At 38.3% G+C, this 25,391-nt stretch overlaps 1 protein-coding gene across 3 annotated transcripts in view; it reads right to left on the bottom strand.

The window, feature by feature from the left end:
• Nucleotides 1–25,391, bottom strand: part of LOC148079467 (voltage-dependent N-type calcium channel subunit alpha-1B-like) — a 129,194-nt gene that overhangs the window by 42,609 nt on the left and 61,194 nt on the right. For all 3 annotated transcript variants that reach the window (XM_087791038.1, XM_087791039.1, XM_087791037.1), the window contains 14 exons: nucleotides 21,970–22,073; nucleotides 18,324–18,439; nucleotides 18,146–18,235; nucleotides 17,854–17,943; nucleotides 15,940–16,161; nucleotides 15,758–15,870; nucleotides 15,502–15,614; nucleotides 14,648–14,779; nucleotides 7,901–7,973; nucleotides 7,591–7,708; nucleotides 6,084–6,151; nucleotides 5,923–6,029; nucleotides 3,565–3,627; nucleotides 459–1,034 (listed from right to left, as the gene is read on the bottom strand). In XM_087791038.1, the coding sequence (XP_087647164.1) occupies nucleotides 459–1,034; nucleotides 3,565–3,627; nucleotides 5,923–6,029; nucleotides 6,084–6,151; nucleotides 7,591–7,708; nucleotides 7,901–7,973; nucleotides 14,648–14,779; nucleotides 15,502–15,614; nucleotides 15,758–15,870; nucleotides 15,940–16,161; nucleotides 17,854–17,943; nucleotides 18,146–18,235; nucleotides 18,324–18,439; nucleotides 21,970–22,073 (1,985 nt within the window). The remainder of the gene's footprint in view (nucleotides 1–458; nucleotides 1,035–3,564; nucleotides 3,628–5,922; nucleotides 6,030–6,083; nucleotides 6,152–7,590; nucleotides 7,709–7,900; nucleotides 7,974–14,647; nucleotides 14,780–15,501; nucleotides 15,615–15,757; nucleotides 15,871–15,939; nucleotides 16,162–17,853; nucleotides 17,944–18,145; nucleotides 18,236–18,323; nucleotides 18,440–21,969; nucleotides 22,074–25,391) is intronic.

The raw sequence follows: 25,391 nt of genomic DNA, 5'->3' as shown, positions 1-25,391 counted from the left end.
ATAATACTCTAACTCCTTAAATATATATATATACTTGCTTTTCAATAAAGTAACTCTGTAGTCCTTTGGTATCGTCTGGTGGAACTTTAAAAAGAATATTTGATTTTTTTTATTGGACTTAGAATAAATAAAAAAAACATTAATTTTGAATTTTTTTTTTCTTTTTTCAATTCCATTATTGAAAAATAATGATAATTATACAAATTATTCAATAAAAACAAATTTTAAATAAACTGAACTGAACTGAACATAAATATTATTGGATTTAATTATTCAAAAATCATAATTAAATCGTTAAAAAAATGGTTTAATTAAAAAAATTAAGTTTCAACAGTTGAACTGTTTAAAGCATCATCTGTGCAATAATATAAAGAGCATAAAGCTTAACCGTAATCACATGACAATATTTGAGTTGCAGTGTTTCACACCTGCTACCTCTAATATTATGCTAAACTAACCTTTGACCTTTATGCCCATTCCTATTCCTCTTGTTCTCTCCGTTGCCGTCTCCTGCTACTTTGCTCCTTCGTTCGCCGTTCATCAACGTGCCGTTCCCTTCTTTGGAGGTCCGATGGGAGTGATGGTGACGGTGTCTGCGCTCCTCGCCCGCCGCTCTCACGCCGTTCCCCTCGTCCTCCGGTGAACCCGCCTCCTTATGGTGGCCGCCGTTGTGGTCTTTGCTCCGGCCGTGGTTCCGCCCGGAGCGACCGTTATTGCCGCCGCCCTCGCCGTTCCTGTCCCGGTGGTGATGGTGTCTCCTGGAGTGCGAGTGATGACCTTCTGCCACGCCCTCCCGCGGGCCCTCCGGCGACCTGGCGGGCGCGTCCCCGTTCTCGGCGTCCACCACCAGAGGTCGGTCCAGGTGGGTCTTCATGTCGGGGTGCAGGTGGAGGGCGGAGGAGACGCGCAGGCGCTCCTCGGGGTCCAGCTCGTTGAACAGGGCCTCGGTGCTGGCCCTCAGGTTGTGTCTCCTCAGCTGGTTGGTCCTCTGCTCCCACACCGACATGGTCTTGGACCCTCGCTGCATCTCCTTGCTGCACACACAGGGAACACCACATGGTGAAGGAACCACGTCGTGGTCGCTCCTTCTTAGAGGTTCACGGTTCATCCATAGTGGAGCGCTGGTGGTCTATGGATGCTCTCGTCATGGTACAGCCGACACTTACCATGCTTGACCAGAGGAGGTCAAATGCAAATGACACGTCTAAAAGTCTTTTGGATTTTAAACGTCTGTTTTTAATTTACTGTCAACATGTGTTCAGTGGAGACGGTTGTGTAGCAGCACGAACAAAACTGTGGAGGAACTTTTGACACCAGAGAAGAAGATCATGACGTACCTAAAGTATCTACCACGTGTGTAACTATTATTAACAATTATTAAACTAAAGCACTTGTTTTATTGATATTGGGTCGGATATAAACAGGCCCTGCAAAATAAAAAGTACTAAACTACAGTGGCCCCTGACAAAATGTCAAAATGTATAAAAACATAGATAAATAGCAGACAAAATGTATAAATTAATAAATATAAGTCAAAATGTATAATTGAAAAAATGTGTATTTATACAAAAAATAGCTCCATTCTTTGACAAAAATTAAATTAGAAGTTCTTTATTTATTTTGACATTTTGACCAATTTTATCAACACATTTATTATACATTTATACATTTATTCATTTACCGTCACTTATATTTCTCCACACAATTTGTGTTGCTTTAACCCTCAAGATTCTTCTTCGTAGGAATTGCATTGGAACTTTAGACGTACTGTGGTTTAACTCCCATGGTCTGGTTCTATTTTATTTTAGTGGAACAAAAAACAGAAAAGCTCAACGTCTATGTTAGCGCTGTAGATACACTGTTACTGTTAAATGTAATTTAATTGATATGAAAATACTTTTTTTTCATATATTGGGAAAAATTGAACAACAAATAAACTTCACCACAAACTTGATAGGAGGCACTAATTACTGTGCCCACCTTAGTTATGTTGCTTACAAAACATTAAACTCCCATGATGCTTTTCTACTCACTGCTCCATTCAGTTGCGGCTGATTGGACGCGACAACACTGTATTTAGATTCTAATTGTATGTTGTCATGTCAAAAGGGATTGTTTGGCACAGTAAAGGCAGTAAAGCATTATAGGAGCTGGTTAAACGTTCACTACTTAATGGGGGAAGCTTTAAATCGTAACGCAGGCAACAAACAAGGAACCACTTTACTTCATTAAACTAAACTATAACCTCACTTTGAGCAAAAAGTTAAAATCCCATTGAAAAGCTGATCTTATCTGTTTCTTTGTTAAGTCTTGTCATTAGAATCGGGATAACTTAATCAAATGTGATCAAATAAGGATTTTTTTTTATCATTTATTTACCAATACTTTAATAAAATACTTTGCATTTGCATTTGTTTGTTTAACAGTGAGGACGTAAATAAAGTAGATGCTACTAATATATATAGTATATGCTAATAATTAAGCCTCTCAATGTAGTAAAGTAAAATAAAATAAGAATGATCCAGATTAAATAAACAACCGGAGTTGAATAATAAAAAAAAAAGATATATATTCCACATTTCCGACCATCATTGTATATGACTTAAAACAATTTTAAATGTCTAAATCTGAATATTCTACATTTAGCCTTTTTCGAAATATAAGTATTTTTCCGTCTATAGTAAATTGATTTGTTCTTTTGTCGTGGTTCACATAAGTGGTTTCAAAAATTCCTCAGAAGTTGGTGTTACTTTTGTGTTTTATGGTAATCTAGATTTGGTTTTCTTAAAAAAATAAAGTACCAGGCTGATCCAAACCAAGGTTGCTTTGAAAAACCGTTACAAAAGTGAGAGCAATAATCTGATCGTGGATAACAAAAAATTGGCTAATGTGATTGGCTGTTTCCAAACTTCCAAACTGACTCACGACAGACGTATCATTGTTCTGATTTAGGTCTTAAATATCCGTTGATCTAGTGCCTGAAGTGTCTCCACAGTTTTGTTCCCGGTGTCACGCTCCAAGAACACACAACCCCGACTGAAACATGTCGACACTTGTGTCTCCAAACCAAACTGATGGGTGAGATGGCTCCGTTAAGGAAAAACACAATTAGGTGTGGCGTCGTTGGATGATTGTTAAGATGCACTGGATTGTTATCTGTCACGTCTTGTACCTCAAGATTCTTCTGGCGGGGGAGGAGAAGCTATAACTCCTAGAAGACAGACAGGAGACACACAGGATAGAGGGCAGGTGTCCACAGATGAGCAACACACATGTATATAGTTTCGTTTTCACATGGGATTTGAGGGACATCAAGCACTGGAAGGAAAAGGTTATCATTGAAAATCTTTTTTTTGGTGAACAACTCATGCAAGCTGGAGGAAAAGGACCATTCAAAAGGCTCAAAGACTGCTTAAGATCAAGAGGTTTGCTGTCATGATCATGAGGTGCATTGTCTCTATCTGGTTACGAGCGACGGCTAAAGCTTCCTCACATGCGTCAGAGGAATGAAGAGGGGAGGAGGCGAAGGAGGAGGAGAAAAAGTGTAACGTAGTGATAACTCACGGTGACTGAATGCTGTTGATGGACGACCTGCGAGAGATCGAGTCTCGATTTTGCTTTACAAAACTGTACATGCAGAGTAAAAAAAACAAAAGACAAAAACAATGAGACACACGTCAGGAGGAGACCGTCCGGGGTTCGGAACAATCCCCCCCGCTCTACAGCGGTGGACACGTCTACGTCGGCAAAAGAAAGAAGACAGTTTTAGGAACAACAAGGCTCAAATACTAGGGATGGTCTGATGAAGCTTCGTGAAGAAGTGTCATGTTCGTTTAGAGGTCAGCAGGTGGCGCCATCACTTTAAAAATGATGTGATGTTTCATTAGAACAGTTGTCAAAACAAAAGAATAGTTCAGATGCCGCCATCTAGTGGACTCTGAAAATAATGACACTGCTTCATGAAGCTTCATCGGACCATCACTATCAAATACTACAACATCTCAGAGGTGCATCCCGAAGATAACACAGTGGGAAATTTGCTCTCACGCTTCTAGAAGATTTTTCAAAGTGTTATCGTTCGGGATTAACCTTTGAACTCACAACACATCTGAAAGTAAAAAACTGTTGAATCACGATGAGTTCATTGATGTTTACAATAAAACACAAGACTCAAACTTCTACTTTACTTAACTCAACTTAAAATGACTTTTGATTCTTAAATGAAAATGTACATTTTAATCACTGACACACATGTAAGAAAAGGTTAAACAAAGATGTAACTTAGATTAACATGACAACATGCACTGACCGACTGAGAGGAAATCAGAGCAAATATTCTCGCTGATTTAGGTTTTACGGTGGATGGCCACAAGTTTAAGCTCTAAGTGCATTTTGTATCAAAAAGTGAAACCAAGTGCGTAAGTGCAAAGAGTTGTAGTTCATCAAGTGTCCACTAGAGTCACACTCAGTGAAAAAATGTACTGCTTACTAAACCTTTTTTGCAAATTTGTTTAAAAACAGCTTTTGTCTTAAACCCTAAAAGTGTTATCTCAGGGTCAAGGTGATCCAAGGACCTCCCTGGCTTCTATAAATACATAGGGGGGGGTGATTGACTCGATTGACATGCTAGCGTGTATTAGCTATTGTAGCCTAAACTTGATTGGTGTAGTTTCATCAGCCAATCATAATTCAGCTCAACCAAACTCCGCCTCTCGATCAGAGTCTAAACTGGAAGACAGCATTTTCCAAGATGGCCGTGACCGGACACCATTGCTGTGTCTAAAAATCGCGCACTTCTACTGCTCTACAGTACACTGTAGGACAGTGCACTTACTTGGGCACTGTGCAAATTTTGACAAGGTAGTTCTGTCTCAAATCAAACACTGTCACTACACACTTAACTCGACAGCTTCTTCTTCTACTACTTTTTAATGCCGTTAGAACCCTATCGCCGACACTTACAGCACTTTTCGCCAATTGAAACAAGTTATTAAGTTGTGTTTTTATGTTGTTAGTACTGTTGTTTTGTTTTAAAATTAATGTTTTCTCGAGACATTTAAGCCAGTATCTGCTCCGAAGATGCGTCGTCAGTGACGTAGCTTCTGTTTAGCGTCATTTACGTCAATAAGATGGCGGCCATTGAGTTCGGAAAGTGTCCATCGATCCACACTAAATTTTCTGGCAATTTGAGTGCGCCAATTGAGTGCTCGTTGCGCAGTACATTTTCGCACACTGCTCATCGAGACGCACTTGTGACGTTACATTATTCTTGGAACACTGCGTGACTAAGAGCCTCGACTGCGCTGTACGACAAGGCTTCGTAGTCGGGAGCCTCCTGGAGAAATACTATGGATCCTCGTGGAGTACTATGAAGCAGACTCATGCTGCGGCTGCGGTACTTACAAAAGTTGTGTTTACCTTTTTTCCAATAACTACAAACAAAAACAGATTACTCTGAAAATAATCACAACCCTTAGTCGACATGAGGGCGAGTAGAAAATGAGTGAAATTTTACTTCTAGGTGAACTAACCCTTAAGGCATTTTGACCGTGTTTTTGGCACCATTCGAGGTCGGCAAGTACAACCAAAATGAAAACATCAGTCATATAAAGCACACTTTTGGTTTTTAAGAAAATTAAATCAAGTTGAGTGCACTTTATGGTCAGAGGGATACAGTACTACCTCCATAGCACATAAATCTATAAGTAAAACACTGTTAGTTTAGTGGTGTTAAATGATGCGTTCAAGGACATACAGTTTAACTAACATGAAATGATGCATCTGTCCTGTATTAAATCCTATCCCAGCTACATAGGGTGATAGACAGGAAATAACAGGACATATACACTAAGATTATTGTTGACAAACATCAGTGACTCAGTTCTTAAAGTTTAAACTGTCGTTTAGTGATGAGAAACTTACGCAGCGATGGAGATGTTGGCGGCTGATATGGGACTGACTTCCTTCACTTCCATAGCCTTCTGCAGCGCCAGCTTCTTATTGGCCGCTTCCTCCTGCTGCTCCTCGTCCTGCCACAGAGCTTCGTCACTAAACAGGACATATTTCTCACCGTCTTATCTCACCTTCGTCAACTCCTGCGCGTTGGCCAGATTGTCCACGGCGATGGCCAAGAAGACATTGAGGAGTGTGTCTGAGAGAAGTTCAGGAGAACATTATCGTCTCCAGGTGACGCTGGTTCAAAGACCAGGAGGAGTCAAGACACCTTGACAATGGAACGGACCTTTCAGACCACTTGGATGGACGTCCTCATTATTGTTATCTTTTGAATTCAAGCTTTCATGATGTGTAATTCTCTAGATCATTGTTGGGAAATGACAATTTCATAAGGGGCCACTTTATTTTCTTTGACTCTACAGCTAAAATAGAGGGGCGAATAGATGATAGAAAAACTTGAAAAAGCAAGAAAATAATACATTTGAACACGCCTAAATATGACAATAAATATGTATAAATCATCATATAAGGAAGTAACGATAAAATAACTTTTTCTTCTAAATATGATCTCAATATTTACTAAAAGTATTTTGAGGTGCAGGGAATATTTACAGAAATGACAAAAAAAAACTTGTATTTAGAAAGTTGAATTTAGACAAAATACAAAATGAATATTTTTCTATGTTCTACTCTGACCTCATTAGGGACACATAAAGACAGTCCATGGTCCGCATTTGGCCCCTGCGCCTTAATTAAACTTGTGGCCACAGAGGCATTTAGGGCCCGTTCTAAGATCATGTTTAAGTTGTTACGAATGCCGACCGAGCCACGGAAGATTTAACTACAAGTAGTAAGACAATCAACGGCTTGTGAAATCGCATGAAAGATATAACAGCGACCTAACAGCGCATCAGAAATAATTTTAACAGACATGTATAGATGTGCTGAGTTGTTGTTTTTTCTCAATTTAAAGTGTAATGTGTGACTTAAAACCTGATCTGATTTATGTTCTTTGTTTAAGTTACTGACCTCCTAAACCACAACTGTTGAGCCCCTGGGGCCAAATGAGGTCTGGCAAGTCATTTCCGGTGGCCCATTAGATTGTTGTCGTAAAAAAAAAGTAGATTTTTGATGAAGGAAAGTAATTAGAAAAAATGATAATTAAGTTAAATTAAGGCTCAAAGAATGAAAATTCAATATCAAAATCCGATTAAGGTAAAGGGCGGGATATTAAATGACCTCAGGGGCCACACTATACACGGTGACTGCTGTAAGGGGCTATCAAGCCAAAAGAAAGGATAAAAAGCATTAACAAAAAAAGGAATTATGCTAATATCACAAAGCTAAAAAGTTCAAAAATATATATATTTTAATCTATATAATATACGTTTTGTAATTCTGAGTTTTCTTCAAATTATTTTGGTTAAAAAGACAAAATAATACGGAAAAACAAACATGGAATGGTGTTGCTATGTTGAAAAGAATGATAAAAGCCTGTGTGCTTTAGGTAAACATACATCTTGTTCGGCTCTAAACTGTGGCTTGGTGTCGACAGGAATTGCCCCCCCGGTCGAGTCCGAGACCCCCTGCTGTGAAACTGCAATCACAAGGAGCACCTCAACATCCCGAGGATACAGTTTCCAAACAGCGTGAGGACGATGAAGTAGACGGAAGAGAACATGCCGCGCCGAACGCCTCCTTGAGACTCGATCCCGTGGTACATCACGGCGTTCCAGTCTTCGCCGGTTAGAATCTGAGAGGAACAATATTATCAGGGAGGTAATTACAACAGCCATTTAAAACCAAGGCTTATACATTCAGATTAAAAAAAAAGGATTATAAGTAGCGGGACTGGATTTATCTTTGTAATGACTGATAAGAATCGCTACAGCCTGATTAAGCGAACGCCGCCTCGTGTATTCCTGAGGGTTTCGGGGCCTCTTACCTGGAACACTGTGAGGATGGCTGCTGGGAAAGTGTCGAAGTTGGTCGTCGGCGTCTCGTCCTCGAAGTTAAATCTGAGAATGGAAAAGAAAATAGTTGCTCAGTATGACAGTTTATCCAGCTGTGGTAAAGAAACAAGATTAAGATATTTGTCGATCCAACTTCGTTGAAGTAGACGTGTCCAGATAGAGGACAAGTTTCCTAAATAAAAAAAAGAATTAGGGAAATAGTGAGAAGTTTTTTTGACATAAAATGATATCAAAGTCTTTCTAACCTTTTATGAATCTATCTTTTAATTGTGCAATTAGACTTTAAAGTCTGTCTTTAGTTTCACTTAAATATACATAGAATAAAAGAAAAATAAGCCTGATAGGTTTATAATAAACTAATTGAATAGTAAATAACTTCAATTAAAGTCACTAAATTACAATAACACATTTATTACACTCTTAGAAATCTGTGTATTTATGTCCAATTGGACTTGATCAATAAAAAAAAGTTGATAAATTAATATTGTGCCAATTTTGAAACAAATAAAATACAACTATTTAACTTCTTGTTGGAAAAAACATTGAAACTTTAATAAACAATAATATTCCTTCTTTTTTTTTTATTTCAACTATTAAACAAATAAACCAGAAAGAATTAACTCTATTTTTATTGAAATATAAGATACATTGGATTTTATTTATTTAATGAACTGACGAAAAAAAAAAAAAAGTTTTAAAAAATGTCTTCAAGGCTGATATCAGTGAGACGGAATATTTATTGATACAATTTTAAGTTACTAAACACTAAAGTATGTTCCTTTTTTTATGTTTAAATCATCCACATAATGGTGAATCTTAAATTATGCATCACAAAAACTCAAAGTTTAACAAACTTCTGGTGTGAAACTGAGTATCCAGTGCAATAAGAGATGAGTCTTGAATACAAGCAGCTGTTAAACACACAGTGCGCTTCACAAAAACTGATACATTATTAGTTTCACGAGGGAGGAAAAGGATTTTTGTGTCGGTTTGCTCAGCAGAACATGTTTGATCTGCTGTCGGAAGAGTCTGGCGACCCTGAAAGACTTCACGAAAACCTGTTTAACGACAGAGTTTGTAGGTTTGATATTTTCTCCGTCTGAGGTTATTGTTCAAATGTTTGCTCTCGATCAGTTTCTTCGAGTCTCTCTTTATGACACGATCTGCAATATTATGTGTTTAAACAGATTTACAAGAGAGAAACATCTCATAACACAGTTGTTGAAAATATCATGTTATTATTACAAACGTTCACTTATCAACAATCTTTTAAGAATTACCGCTATTTTCACAAGTAAAACTAAATAAAGATGCATCATGGGATGTCATTTACAAAAAGAAAAAAAAACAGTTCAGCTCAACAAAACCTATTCTGGAGGATTAAACAATATTATAATGAAGAAAGATGGAGGGAAGTGAATAAAATACAAAAATGGCGAATTTTGATGATAAATTGAGACAAAACTAAGAAAATATTACAAATGAACATGATGCACAATACTCAATGTAAGATGATTAAATATATAAAATGGTTATTTTATTAATTTTATAAAAAGTATAGCAGAATAAACTCCATATTATGGAAAGAAAAATGATGTATTGACAATAATAATAATAATAATACACTGTATTTATTGAGGGCGTTATAGTAGAAGTAGGTAGGATATTCAGAGTGAATAAATATTTACATAAATAACTATATATAACTGTTAATTTTAAAGGTCGTTTATCACACATGATATATATAAATAAATATATATAATACATTGTGTTGAGCCAATTGAAATGCCCTTTTAATATCATAATTTAAACCTGAATTTGCTCCGAAACAAATCATCTCCATTAAACACATTATAAAGGAAAGGCTTAAATAATGACTTTCTATCGATCAATGTTTGTCGTTCTCTTGCTTCACATCTCCCTTAAATCTTCTTCCGATTCTCTCATCCTTCATTTCTAATCCCTCTTCAGACATTTAAATTGTCGTTTTTCAAAAATTCATAGAGCGATCCCGTGATGATGCGGCTTTGGAAAATGTTCTGGATCCCTTTAAAGGCCACCGGCGCTCCGACCGCCCAGACTCCGAATGTAATGTACATGAATTACACGAGGGAAATGACGGAGGGATGTGGTGACGGATGTAGGGAAGAGAATTGGTTGGGGAGGGGCGAGTAATTCAATCAAATCTCCTTCCGTGGCGTACGACCGCGCTCTCCCTTTTTCCTTGCGCTCCTTCCTTCCACTCTTGTCCTTCTTAGTGTCATTACGGCCTCCTCTGTCTCCCGCCCATCACTCATCCCTCCCTCTCAGTTCACCGGGGCCACTGCTGCTTGTTGCATCCACTCCTCCCTCCATCATCTGCCTCCTGGAGGAGGCGCCGGGGGGCTCGCTGGCATTCTGTGACTCCGTTAGCTCAGATGGAGCCGCGGATCCTCGTGACATTCACAGCGACTCGGAGAAATCTAGCATGAGTCACGAGAGTCACGACGGTCTGGACCCTCAACCCCTGAACCACGTTAGGTCTGCTTGAACACGAGCGGAATCAAAGCAACATGTGCACAGATACACGTTTATCTATTTATATATATATACAGTATATATATGAATGTGTGGGAAAAAGGGCTTGAAAATTAGCATTTAGACTACTGACCTATAGGTTAAGGTTTGAGGGGAAGTGGGGGGGCAAAATGGGGAACAAAGGGGGCAGAAGACTCCCAATGAAAATTTAAATTTCTTTTTTTTTTTAAATGTATTACATGAATGTATAACATGCTAAGAAAGAAAGAAAGAAAGGAAGAATTAGAAAAAGAAGATACATTTCAACCAATGGTGTAACATAAGCACTAAGGTAGATTTACCGAATTTCCGTTCCATTTGTTAGTTGTAAGAGGACAGACAAGGGGGCAGAAGACCCCCATGAAGACTCAAATATGTCCATTTTTAAAAATTAAATGTATTGCATATGTGTATTACATACTAAGTAAGGAATATTTGCTGCACCGTGGCTCCTTTGCTTAAATGTAAGGGGGCAGACAAGGGGGCAGACAAGGGGGCAGAAGACCCCATGAAAACTCAAATATGTCCATTTTTAAAAATTAAATGTATTGCATATGTGTATTAAATACTAAGTAAGGAATATATGATGCACTGTAGCTCCTTTGGTTAAATGTAAGGGGGCAGACAAGGGAGCAGAAGACCCCCATATAAACTAAATATGTCTTTTTTTTAATTAAATGTATTGCATATGTGTATCACATACTACCTCAGAAATATTTGCTGCACTGTAGCTCCTTTGATTAATTGTAAGGGGGGAGATAAGAGGGTCAAAGACCCCCATGGAAACTAAATATGTCATTTGTTGTATCAAGTTTTTTGCATATAGGTTTTACATACTTGGTAAGGGAGATTTGCTGCACTGTGGCTCCTTTGGTTAAATGTAAGGGGGCAGACAAAGGGGCAGAAGACCCCATGAAAACTAAATATGTATTTTTTTTTATTAAATGTATTGCATATGTGTATTAGATACCAAGTCAGGAATATTTGCTGCACTGTAGCTCCTTTGGTTAATTGTAAGGGGGCAGATAAGGGGGCCAAAGACCCACATGAAAACTCAAATATGTCATTTGTTGTATCAATATTTTTGCATATAGGTTTTACATACTTGGTAAGAGATTTGCTGCACTGTAGCTCTTTTGGTTAGTTGTAAGGGGGCAGACAAGGGGGCAGAAGACCCCCATGGAAATTAGAACGCGTCCATTTTTGCTTAAATTTAAACTATGTCTTACATACAGAGAAAGGAAGATTGACGGAACTTCTTGTTATTGCAATGGGGTTCAAAAGGGGGCAGAAGACCCCCATGAAAATTACAATACATCCAATCTTGGCTACATCTCAAACACACGACATAAGGTAGCTTTCCAGTATTTGATCGGCTCTGGTTAATTGTTAAAGGGGGTAGGGAAGGGGGCAGGAGACCCTCATGAAAATCAAATTATGTCCAAACTTGGCTACATTTCAAACACACGACCTAAGGTACCTTTCCAGCATTTGATCGTCTCCGGTTAATTATATAAGGGGGTAGAGGCAAGGGGGCAGGAGACCCCCATGAAAAACCAAATTTTAAAGAAGACCAGATTTGTTTGAACATGATCACTTAACTGACATCTGAGTGAAGGGGTTTTTTTTGGGGGGGGACTCAATCAGGTCAAGAGAAAGGGGGCGCAAGGGGCAAAAAATATAAAAATACACCCCAAATTCAAGCCATATATATAGCAAACTAACTAAGGTAGATTAAAGAGGGCAGGATACCCCAAATAAATTATTATACGTTTTCTGATGAAATTTAAACCATATTTTATTCATTTTAAAAAGGATGATATCTAGAATTGTATCATGCAGAAGCCTCTAATGACAAGTTACTCAGCATTTATATTATAAGAAAGATGATACATTTTCCATCAATATCATAACTTTAGTCTGATAGTTTAGAGGTGTCGGCTGAAGCCTGTTCTCGCCGTTTAAGTTTGACATTCCTGGAAATAAGGAAAGATAAACAGCGTTCTTTTCAGGGAGAGTAATAAAAGAGGGGATAAGGTGCCACATGAGGGAATAGAGAGATATATAAATTGATACAAAGAGAAGATAAACTATCATTTTTACAGTCTTGAGTCACAGGGAGAGAAATAATTGTCACCGGGTTAAGTCTCGGGAGGGTTTATCACGAACACGGATGTCCTGCGAGTCGTCCTGGTGGGAGACGCCGCACGACCTCAAGCTGTTTATCTTTCAATTCTCACATTTTTCCGCTCTCGCCTTTTTTTCTTTCCCAGAGCCGCGGCGCAACAGCGCGGCCAAAAATAAATGCAGGGTATTAGAGTCCATTCTTCTCTTTCTCAACAAGACAGTTTGGTGGAAATCATCTTTGTGACTCATCGGCCCTGATCACGGCTAATCCGAGGCTGATGAAGTGATTAGAAAAAAAAGCACCTTCCTGGAACAGAACGTGACAGGAAGCGGCTCCACTTTAATGGCTGAAGGACGGAGTCGCAGATGTTTTTTCCCCCGAGCGGTGGAAGTGGAAGCAGCGACGCGAGGTATTTTCAGGGCTGAGTGGCCCGGACCCCACGCAGACGTCACCCAGATCTCGCACTTGTCCATCAGCGGAGACTGATGCGATGCTAATGATGCTAATGACGGATGGGTGTGTACGGCCGGGTGCCGTGGCAACGGCCGGAGAACGTCGACGACGAACTGCTATTAAAAAACATCTGGATCTATAGACTTAATTAAGAGTCTTTCTGGATTCAATTATATCCTAAAAGTCCTTCTCAAACTTACATTTTAAGTACTCATTTCCATTTCCTGCTGTAAGTCTTTTTTTAGAAATATATTAACCCTTGTGTTAAATCAGGGTCAAGGTGACCCGAAGGCCAGAAAACAAATGTGTTTCAGGTATCCCTTGTGTTGTCTATGGGTTAAGATGAACAAACTCCACCGCTGCATATGTACAGTATTTATGGAAGCCAGGTCGTTCACCTTGACCCAGAGGGAACACAAGGGATACCACAAACACGTTTGTTTCGGGCCTTCGGGTCACCTTGACCCTGAGATAACACAGGGATTAAAGGAACATTAGAGTCACACGCAGTGTTGGAAAGGGAAGAAAAATGTGTGTCACAGGCAGAAATTTACATTAAGGCAACGACAACATCCTCTTACTCACACTTTTACGTTTAACTAATGTGTCAAAACTCGAGGAATTGTATTTTTCAATTAAAAATACATATTAGAAAAATAATTAAATTACAAAAAAAAAACAAGTTGATTCAAATACAAAAGAAAAAAAATCAATTAAAAAAAGTTGCTTCAAATATTATTATTTTCTCCCCATTCTTGATTGAAAACATGACGAATTGTATTTTGTGTTATAATAAAGGTTGTTTTAGTCAAAAGAAAGGTTGCTTCAATAATATATATATACACATATTTTTCAATAAAAGGAAAACAATTATTTAGTATAAAAAATGAAGACAAAAAATGATTATCATATTATGAGTTGGATCAATGCCCAAAAGATTGCTTTATTAAATAAAAAAAAACATATTTTATTAGATCATCTTTTTGATAGCATAGTAGAATAGAAACAAATCTGCCTCCATACCCTTATAATGAGTTTGATTGAGTGATGATGAGAAAATCCATCATTTTAACCGAACCAGACTCACAATTGTAAAGATGGAAAGACTTTCGTGTGTGTTTGATGCGAGGACATTTTTCTTCTCCTCAATATGATCAGATGGCCGGTTCTGTTGAGCCCCGCGGGTCTAGAATCCTGCAGCAGTAACGAGGAACTCTTGCTGGGCCTCATATCAAAGAGCGTCAGTGGAAGCTGCTGCTTCGTCGACGACCTGCTGCTCCTGAACTCAGCACCATGCAGGGCCACGGATCATAGCACAGAGACAGTGTGTGTGTGTGTGCGTGTGTGTGTGTGTGTGTGTGTGTGTGTGTGTGTGTGTGTGTGTGTGTGTGCGTGCGTGCGTGCGTGCGTGCGTGCGTGTGTGTGTGTGTGTGTGGATCTTAAAGACAGCCTGCAAAATATGCTGTCATCGCTCTAAACCTGGACTAATGGTCCACATCACCTCTTGGTCTCGCTGCTAATCGGCGTATAGATCATAAAGATCCACAGTTCGGTCGGTAAAATGAGGTGAAAAGTTACTCACTGTCCTCCGAAAATTTGCATCCCGAGAAGAGCGAAAACCACGATGAAGAGGAAGAGGAGGAAGAGCAGGCTGATAATGGACTTCATGGAGTTGAGGAGGGAAACCACCAAGTTCCTCAGAGAGTTCCAGTATCTGGAGAACAAACCAATCATTAGGACATTTTATGTTCACAACCGTATTGATTTATTTTTCCTGCATAAACTGAATACTACGGAACCCGACTCCATTATTCATTTAGTCTCTCTATGGTAAAACACTTTTATTTTGATGTATGAATTTAATTATATATGACATGTATGATTCAAAAGACATGGAAAAATAAATGTACAAAATAATATCGTGCAAGAATACATACAATACATCAGTGGCATCAGAATTTAACATTAAACATTTATATTTTAATTTTTATTGAATTGTTTATTAAGCATTGCATATACAGCAGTATATATAAATAAACATATATTTATATATATATTTTAAATGTGTTATTTAATCATTTAATTAAATAATTTATATATGGAAAGGTTAGATTTGTTTTTATTGAACAATTTATATATGGAAAGGTTGATTTTTCATTTGTTTTTAACCATCAAATTAATAATTTCGAATATTCTTTAAAAAAAAAAAAGTTAAATTACACATAGAGTTTGATATTTTTATTCTACTAATTCGAAAATATATTCTCTAAATTCAATATTTTTCAATTCGTAGCCTTTTAAATTCAACTTAAAAATGTTCCGTAAAACAATGGCGCCCGACATATTCGAAGTTTCAACATTTGAACCGTTAAAAAAAACTTACAAGGACAAGGAACTATGAAAATGTGTCCAGTTTTTATCAAATGAATTGCATACTTTGTGACTTTGAAGATCCGGAGCAGCCTGAGCGCTCTCAACACGCTGATACCGAAGGACGCTCCGGGTTTGATCATGTCCCAGATCACCTCGAAAATACTGCCGACGATCACCTGGCGAGACCAACGGAAGAATCTTCATTAAGAAAAACGTAACATGCTGATCTCCATCTGTTTCTCAAAGAAGCCCCTGAAACCATCATCTTCTCGTCCACTGAGGTGAAACTGAAGAAATCCAACACGTTGTTGGTTCTTACCCCAAAATCAAAGCAGTTGAAGGACGAGTGGAAGTAGTTTCTCGCCCCGAGGCCGTACATCTTCAGCGACATCTCGGACAGGAACAGTCCCAGGAAGACGAACTCGGCCGTGTCTGTCGTTGGAGCGGAAACAACACCGTGAAGCATCAGAAGAAGAAGAAGAAGGTCCTTGAGAGACTTACACAGAGCCCTGGTGAGCCACTCGGGCTGGTCGTAGTGGACGATGGCCACACACAGAGTGTTCAGGCCGACCAGACACAGAACGATCCAGTAGAAACTCTGAGCTTTCACCATCCTCCGGATGAAGAAGCGCATCCTCTTCTCCTTACGCCGGAAGTACGAGGAGCTGTCCATCTTCCCGCTGCTCTTCACGCTCGCCCGACCGAACGGAGATCCAGGAGGAGCTGGAGTGACAAACATCTCCTGGATTTAGAATAACTTAGCAGCAGATAATAAATACACAACATCTCCAATAGTTATTCATTCATTAAAAACGATACCGGAAAAAAAATGAAGTTGAATTAGTTTAAAACAATGTTAAAATATTGTTTAGTTTTTATACTATTAGTAAGATTTACTCATATTTTTTCTTAACTTTTTATGATATTCAATACACTTATAAATATTCTGTTAAGATGAGACTTTTGGTTTCAGGTGAAAACGATTAAAGAATTAAATAAAATATGGAAAAATATATTTTAAAGTAGTATTTATTTGGATAAAGGAAAAACATGAGTCAACTTTATATAATTTTTTGTAAGAATAATAAGAAAAACTAAAGAGTAATACAGCATCAGATTATAACCATGTGATAAATGCAGATAAATAAACGTATTAATTGAAAAATAACATTTTTGTTTTATTTGTTATTTGGGCAAAAATACTTAATCATTTTAAAGTTATTGTAGATGTTTTTCTTTGTTTTTAAAGCTGCGATATGTTTCGATGTTTGTGTATAAAATATAATTAAATGAAAAAACAAAAAAGTGTATTTCACTTTTTATAGATTTGTTTGTCTTGGAGCTGGACTGCTTTTTTGAATTGGTAATAATTTGTTTATACTGTAAAAGTGGTTTGTTTTTTTTGTTTTTTATTAGGTTGAGGTATCAAATAAACTTTATTTTTTAAATGATTTCTATTTCTAACACAGTGTACCTGAAATGCTATAGTTACATTTACTTATTTTAGGCAGTTTTTAGGCAGTGCAATATTGTGTTCACTTTTTTCTTTTATTATCTGGAACAACCTCATGCTATAATTCATTTCTGTACATCTTTCTTTAGTCGTGTAAAACTCTTAATTAAAAAACAGGCAACTTTTTTTTTTTATATTTGCAGATATTTTATAAAAATGTTGTTTATTTGATTTAGGATTAGAAAGGATAAGTTTTTGGGATACGTTTATTTTATTGAGGCATGACATGAGTCAACTATAAATTACATTTTAGGTTATAATTACATGTGATTACCTAAATAATTAATAATAAATATTTTAAATATAATTAAATAATGTCTCTTTAGGCGTCAAGACTAAAAACTGCAGCCTCGGGATACAGTTAAAAATGGAGAATATCAGAAATATGCTTTTTTTAAATGCACCAAACAAAACAAACAGACAAAAGCTCATTAAAAGTAAAGTTTGAAGGGGAAGAAACGCAAGAAACAAAAGTAATTACTTTTCCTTCACTTCATGTCACGGTGAGAAATATAATAAAGAAACTATTAAATATGACATGTTTTTGTTTTTTATCTCCTCACTGTTCATTTCCAAGCTATTGCCTCATCCCTTTATGGAGCAAATTGTTTTCATAATGCTGCAGGTATTATTTTTTTGCCATTTTCAAATCAGCAGACTAATTACAAAAATTAATGGTTCCTCCCTAAGGGTCACTAGCGCCACCAGGAGCCAGCAGACGGACGCGCAGCTCCCGCTGAGCCGAGCGTGAAACCGTCGAGCGTTGAAACGAGATGCACTCGTGTGATAAGAGGAAATAAGAGACTTGATCGTGTACTTCTGGGCTTTTTTATTCCAGAAGGTCGACTCACCGAAGAGCTGGCACGCCAGGGGTCAAAGGTGAAGTGAAGGAAGAGGCTTACCGACGGAGGAAATGTCACCGAACGGATCTTCGCCTTCCTCCGCGCCGATGAGATCGCTTTTCCTCTTATTGACTTTGCCTCGCTTCATGACTGTCGAAGAGAAAGAACTTTTTTGTTCAAGTCTTCGACCTGTTGCCTCTCGCCCTGAGTAGCTGGGATCAGACATTCCTAAGCCAGATTAGCAACAATATTTCAATAGCATCATGGGACCCGAAACAATGTTTCCGCTGCATTACGAACAAGAACATTTTGACACTTTTTTAAAATAGATTTTTTTTTTTGTTCGCCTCACCCGGAATGTTCTGCTTCCTCTTGTACCAGGCGCCGTCCAGCGGAGACTTCTCCTCTGCGATCTCGTCCTCCTCCTCCAGCAACACCTCCTCTGCTCAGACGAAAAGAACAAGACACTTCCAGTACAATTGTCAGCCCTCGAACAACACAACATCCTCTCACACTGTTTCATAGATGACCTGCTTTGCAGATCCATTCCAGGTATCCCGTCAGCTCGCGCTCGATCTGCTGCTGCCGCCGGAGCTTCAGGAACTCTTGCCTCTTCTCCACGCGCTCCCTCTCTTTGGCGAACTCTCTGGTGGACACAGTTCTTATGAAGGAAACCTCCACATGTGCCTGGACAGATCGTGAGTGTTGTGCGTCCAACAGGGACTTCACAGAGGAGTCGATACCTTTTGAAAATATTTGTTGAATTACCGTATTTTACAAAACTCTGTCGGTCGCTGGAGCATTTCTCCATGAAGCAAGGTAGTATTACTCCGCAGGGTTCAGTACTATTACTCAGCGACACGTCGAGGCATCGTGGTATTACTCTGCAAGGCGCCGTGTAGTACTCTTAGATTCATCATCTTATAACCAGCACCGTTTCTCACGACCCTGTGGTTCTTTGAATGTATATGTATTTGTTTGGTTTTTTTTGGACATGAGGCTGTTTTGTTTCTTCTCTCAAACTCAGCAGCAGGTGTAGAAGGGGCGTGGCCAATTGGGGAAGCTAAGAGGGGGCGTGGCCAATCTGCTGTTCCTGCTCCCTCTCAGCCCCAAAGATACTGTATTTGTGACTTGTGCCGTGTTATCGAGCTTTGGAAATCTTAGTGCAACTGTGGAGCTTTTTCGAAATCTTAGCGTTAGTACTGCCTGTGAGGAAGTTGTATTACTCCTACATCGCCGTAGTATTAATCCCCGAGGTGCCATGGTATAGTTAAACGACGCATTACTCTGAAAGGTTCCCTGCTATTACTCTGGGAGGCATTGTCTTAATACTCCTCTAAGCGACATAGTATTACTCCTAAGGGGCAGTAGTATAACTCAGCGAGGCGCCATAGTATTACTCGATGAAGCACCGTAGTATTACTCCACTGTAGTATTACTCAACCGTAGTATTACTCTACGAGGCGCCGTCGTGTTATGTGCAAGATGCCTTAGCGTTACTCCATGAGGTGCCATAGTATTACTCCATGAAGCAACGTAGTATTACTCCACGAGGCGCCGAAGTATTACTCTACGAGGTATCATAGTATTACTCCATGAGGCGCCGTCGTATTATGAGCAAGGCGCCTTAGTATTACTCCATAAGGCGCCATGGTATTACTTAACGAGGCTCCATAGCATTACTTCCCGAGGCGCCGAAGTATTACTCTAAAAGGCACTGTAGTATACCTCCATCAGGCGCCATCGTATTATGAGCAAGGCACATTAGTTTTACTCCATGAGGCGCCATGGTATTACTTAACAAGGCTCAGTAGCATTACTCCCCAAGGCACCATAGTATAATTACGAAAGGCATCGTGGTATTTTTCCACAAGGCATCGTATTACTTCACTAGACTGTAGTATTACTCGCCTAGGCGGTGAGGTATTACTCTGCAATGTGCCATAGTATTACTCCACGAAGGACTGTAGTATTACTCCACAAGCTGGCGTAGTATTACTCCATGGGGGGGCCTTATTATTAATCCTCCAGGAAATATTTTATTACTCATCGAGGAGTCGTATTATTACTCTGTGACTTCTAAGAAATATTACTCTGAATAAAAAGTCAGCTATGCTTTGGATGAGGCTGTGTTGAGCCATGTAATGTTGGCCAACACAAACTAGACGAGGGCGGGGGGGCAGCATGATCAGAGGAGCTGTAAAAAATATTGTATGGGTTGAATGAGTTTAAAATAATGTATGTTTTTGAGAGTGTACAACTCTGTGAGAATGGGTAATATTTAAATGAATAAAGATTGTGTGGCGGGATTTTGAAGCCTGTTCATGTATTTGATTATCGAAAATAAAACTGTAACTGTTGTTCATCGTAATATTCTTTTATTTTTCTTCAGTGATAAAAGGTTTCGGGCGCTTGTGTTGGAGTTTGATGCCAACTTTTGAGGGTTTTTAACAAGGTTAAAGCAAACGAACAAGTTGACTTCTTAGTGGGAACATATTTAATTTAACCTTCTTTCATCGGATGAAAGTGGTTGAGCTGATGATGCCTGAGTGAGCGGGGACATGACAGCTGGCCAGCAGTCGATGGGAAGAAGGAAAAAGGCCTTTGGCGTCCTGATATATTTCTACACAAACCAACATATGAGCAGAACATGATGTAACCATCTGTAGAGTTACTTCTACACAAATGTATCGAGGTCTTGTGGCTCGACAGCGACAGGCTTCATACATTCATCATTAATTCATGAACGGATTTTCACCCCAAAGACTCTGATTTAAATTTTACTTTTCTTAGTGAAGAAACTGAAATCACGTTCACTTGACAAGTCTCAGAAAATTATTATAAAAATCTACCAATAGAGTGATAAAAATAGAACTTGCTTATTTTAACTGTATCTTAAAATAAGACCCTTTTTTTTAATGTGCATTGCATCTAATAATTTTTACTTGAAATAAAAACAGTTTTGCTACGTAGCTTCAAATCTTGGACTAGCTTTGGAACGATCTTCCTCTCTCTTTGCGCTTGATGGATCTACTGACTCCTTTAAGAAACATCTTAAGACATTTTTATTTGTTCAGGCTTTTCCTTGATTTTCTGGAACTCCTGTTGTGTTATCAGTTTTATCTTGATCTTTAAAGTATATATTTTATTGAATATTGTTTTGATTATTTAAGCGCTTTGTGACCCTGGTCTGGAAAGCGCTATACAAATAAAAATGACTTACTTACTTACTTACTTTAATCAAAAATATTTTGAGTCATCTTCCAATCATTTCGCAACATGGTGTTCTAGCGAAAGATTTTAAATTATTTTTTCAGCTCTTCTTACTCATAACCAAAGCCATAAAAAACCATGATAATGGCCATGATAGATGCTGACCTTACAATTCTAAAGACACCTAATCGTTGCTAATGTGGTTCACAGTGAGTATAAAAAAAATCCTAAAAATAGATCATGAATTGATGTAATAGGAAAAAATAAATTCATATTAATTCAGCGAGTGCAAGTCGAGCGGCCGCCGCTCCGGGGCTTTATCAAAGGAAAATGGTCAGAAAGCAGATGATTTGTCACGACCCCGAGAGATCTGCCACGTTTGCTTTGATTGAGTCACAATGAGCTGAACATCAGATGCCGAACTACAAAGACCAGGAAGATTAAAGCAGCCTTTTAGAGATGCGACAGATGATCCAGGAGGTACCAAAGACAAGAACTCAACAGCGAAAGTGGCTGTGAATTGTCAGTTCAAAGTCTTTCCTCAGACAATCGGACGAAGATCAAATGATCGACTGCCCTTTTGATTCATGTTTGTAATTTCATCTTTGTATCAACTCGTTCCTGGAATGAATAAAGTAGAAAATCTCACAATTTTTCTAAGCTTTGGAACCATCTTCCTCTCTCTCTTTCAAGAAACATGTTAAGATGTTTTTATTTGTTCAGGCTTTTCCTTGATTTTCTGGAACTCCTGAATCAGTTTAACTTGCCCTTTAAAGTATATACTTTATTGAATATTGTTTTGATTGTTTAAGCGCTTTGTGACCCTGGTCTGGAAAAGCGCTATATAAATAAAAATGACTTACTTAAATGACTTACAAGGTGATCGATCCAATCTCTCATTTGTTGATCTCTAAAACAACACAACGCTGTGCAAACATGATTTAACATCACGTGCGTTCTTACCCCGATAAGACACCGAGGACCAGGTTGAGCATGAAGAAGGATCCGATGATGATGAGAGGGATGAAGTAGAGCCAGTTCCACGCGTTTCCTGCCACGTCATTGGTCTGCACACACAAAAGACAAACAACACGTGCGGAATTATTTCCAGGTATTTGGATTGAAGAGCTTGAACCCACGCGCTTCGCTCTCTGCTCGACAAAAACTGTTCATCCGGCGTTTGGATCAGATAAAGCAGCTTCAGAGTGTGAAAGAAGAAACTTGACTGTTCTTTCAAGACTTCAATGGAGTATAATTAACCATACGATTACGGTCAGGCTGACGAAACCTTCGCAGCTTAATCTCAAAAGAATCCATTAGGATGAAATTGGAAGTACATTAGCTCGTCTTTACGACCTAATTCACCATGTTCTGAATCCTCTTTCCGTTCAGTTTACCAGGAGAGAGAAGGATCTTGATCCTCTTTAAAGTCCTTTTAGAGCACAAGTCTCAAAACTCATGGCCCGCCAGTTCATTTTATGTGGCCCACCGGAGTAAGACTAATGTTCATGTTTACATGTTGACCTCTAAATATAACAGTGTTTAAGATAAGATAAGGGACCGAGATCATGCGTATCGACTATACGAGTCAAACTTGAACGTGTTTGATGAAGGAGGACAAACACAGAGGAGATGAATTGAGCACCGGAAGAAAGAAAATGCAAAATCAGACCCATTTCCTGATCAAAAACATAAATGTTTGGCCCTTGATTTATACAAAACCTCTTGATTAGCTTCAAAAAAAAGAAAAACATTCTTGACTTGACTTTGCATAAAGTGTTTAACATCCTTGATGTTTAACATTCTTTTCAATGTTGAAAGGGCTTTTCTTTCACTTGAGACTCTGTCAAATGAGTTGCAGAGTAATATGGGACTTGGACTAGTGGGTCCTAGGTAATATTGTCTAAGGCCTGATGTGGCCCTCTGGCCATCAGTTTGGCATTTCTGATCGATAAAACATTAATTTGACAAAGTATTATAAAAAAAATCTTGTTTTTTAAGATAAAAATTGAGAAAAGCCCTTAGAAAAATATATATATATTTTAAAATTAATTTAAAAATATATATAATTCCTATAAATAAACCAAAAAAAGAGGCACAGAATAAACTTGCTAATAAATAAAGCTGCTCAGGCTTTTTTAGTATCCATGACCCCGACCAGCAGGCTGGGGGCCCCAGGAACGGCCTTGGTTGACGCACTGAAGTAAAAAGTAATTGGACGGAATTTCTCTTTATTTGATTATCAATGTCTGGAAGATGTTTTTAATTTTGTATAAAAGATCAGAAATTCTCAGTAGCACCATCAGCCTCGACCCCCGACACGTCGAGATGCTTTTTATTTTCAGGTTTATTTAAAAGAAAATAATGAATAAATCAGTAGTTAGTTAGTAATTAGTTTTAGATGTAATTTTCTTTCATTTAACCTCAGTTTTTTCTGCCGGTCATGGTCTTTTATTATTGCTATAAACCATATGAAGCCAGACTGTTTGGGGGTGGGGGGGGGGGAGGGGTCCCCTGATCTATCTCATGCTGGGTACCATTAACAGCCTTTGAACAGACCTAGACCTCCATCAGTCGAAGGATTAGTCAGGTCTGGTATGTTGGACATGCCAGGAGCACCAGTGAAGCACCGGAGAAGATTCCCAACATCAACCGGCAATATTCAATGAAGCCGTTACTCCGAGTCTCTCACAGATGAATGAGTTTGATACACTATAACTATCATAAAGTACAGAGAAAAACTCCTTTTGGTTCCTCGGTGCAGGTCTCTCTGGACTCTGTCGCGTGGCTAATGTTGTTGCAGATGAAAGTGTGCGAGCGAACACACGGAGATTCTTCACATCTTCAGCGCTTCTTATCCTCCGGGCCTCCTGCCGGACATTCATCTCAGCGATTCTGTCAGACGTCAAATCCGAGCGCAACAAGTATGTTAGAACAGCCGTGGGCAGCGGAGACAGATGTATACGTGTGCATGCGTGTGTGTGTGTGTGTGTGTGTGTGTGTGTGTGTGTGTGTGTGTGTGTGTGTGTGTGTGTGTGTGAATGTATACGCGCCGGGTTTGTCATATCCTGGAGCCAGATTAGAATTCAACACTTCCAGCAACGTGTTACAAGAAATAAGAAGAAGAGCTTTACATACATTTAATCAGCAGAGATGAGGAACGGCCATGAGTCAGTTCTCAGTTATGAACAAAATGCAGTAATAAACCACAAGTACAGTCTTTATTTCCTCCTCTGCTAGATCACTGGAGACAAGACGCACAGTAATTTTGGCCTGAGATATAGAGCTTTGAAATACTTTAACAACTGCCTGTTTGCCGTCGAGGCAAGAAAGTTTGGAAAAATGTGGTGAAAAAGTTACATTAAATTTGTGCTTAATCGTCTCATTTAATCATTGTATTTTTTGTTTATTTTTTATTTCAATCTCATTTTGTTGTCTATATACAATCTTACAATTCGAAAGAATTGTATTGAGATTTTAATCTAAACGAAAACTGCTTAAATATCATGTTAGCATCTTGTGGTTTAAGCCAAAAACACAAAATTGTAACGTCTTTATCTGATTTAAGGAAACCAACCACAAACGTTTCCAACACCTGTATTAATGTACTACTTTATTGTCATGTATAAATATAAAAAAAATGTGTTATCTCAGGGACAAGGTGACCCAAAGGCCTGAATACAAATGTTGGGTGGGAGGTCGTTCACTTTGACCCTGAGATAACACAAGGGATACCATACACATTTGTTTTCAGGCCTTCGGGTCACCTTGACCCAGACACAACACAAGGGATGACACAAAAACGTTTAAGATGAAAAGGGTTAAACGTTTTTTTGATCGAAATTTGTGATGAAAAAGTCAATTTATTACTTATATTCTATGCTCACAGTTCTTGTGCAATATATTCACTACCTATACTAACACATTTTAAAAGTGCAGTTTTATTATTTTGTTAATATGAATATAAAAAATTATAATAAGTTGCACATTATAAATGAATGGTAACTTTTGTGATTTAATTTTTTTTTTAGTCAGTTTTTAATCACCATAAAACATCATTTTGGATGTCTTGGATATTGTTTTTTCCTTTATTTATAATTAAATTTGTCATTGCAGTTTTTTGTATGAGTGAAAGTATTTCAATATTTGAAGCCTGGTTTACCAGATGAATACAAGTATAAAGATGCAAATATTGGGTTTACTGTGGGAGTATTGTTTGTGAGGTTTTCTAAAAGCTCCGCTCAGACTTTATATTGAGTCAGGTCTCACTAAGTGCTGGATCTCACTGGGTTTTACCAACAACCATTTTAATGACCTTCACATTTAATTCCTTCAACAGATCTTGGAATAAAATCACGGATCTGACATTTCGATTCCAGGGCCAG

Source organism: Callionymus lyra, chromosome 5, assembly GCF_982586985.1.
Source record: "Callionymus lyra chromosome 5, fCalLyr1.hap1.1, whole genome shotgun sequence".
Lineage (NCBI taxonomy): Eukaryota > Metazoa > Chordata > Actinopteri > Syngnathiformes > Callionymidae > Callionymus > Callionymus lyra.
Note: the sequence above shows the minus strand (reverse complement) of the source record. Positions and strands in the feature narration are given on the sequence as shown.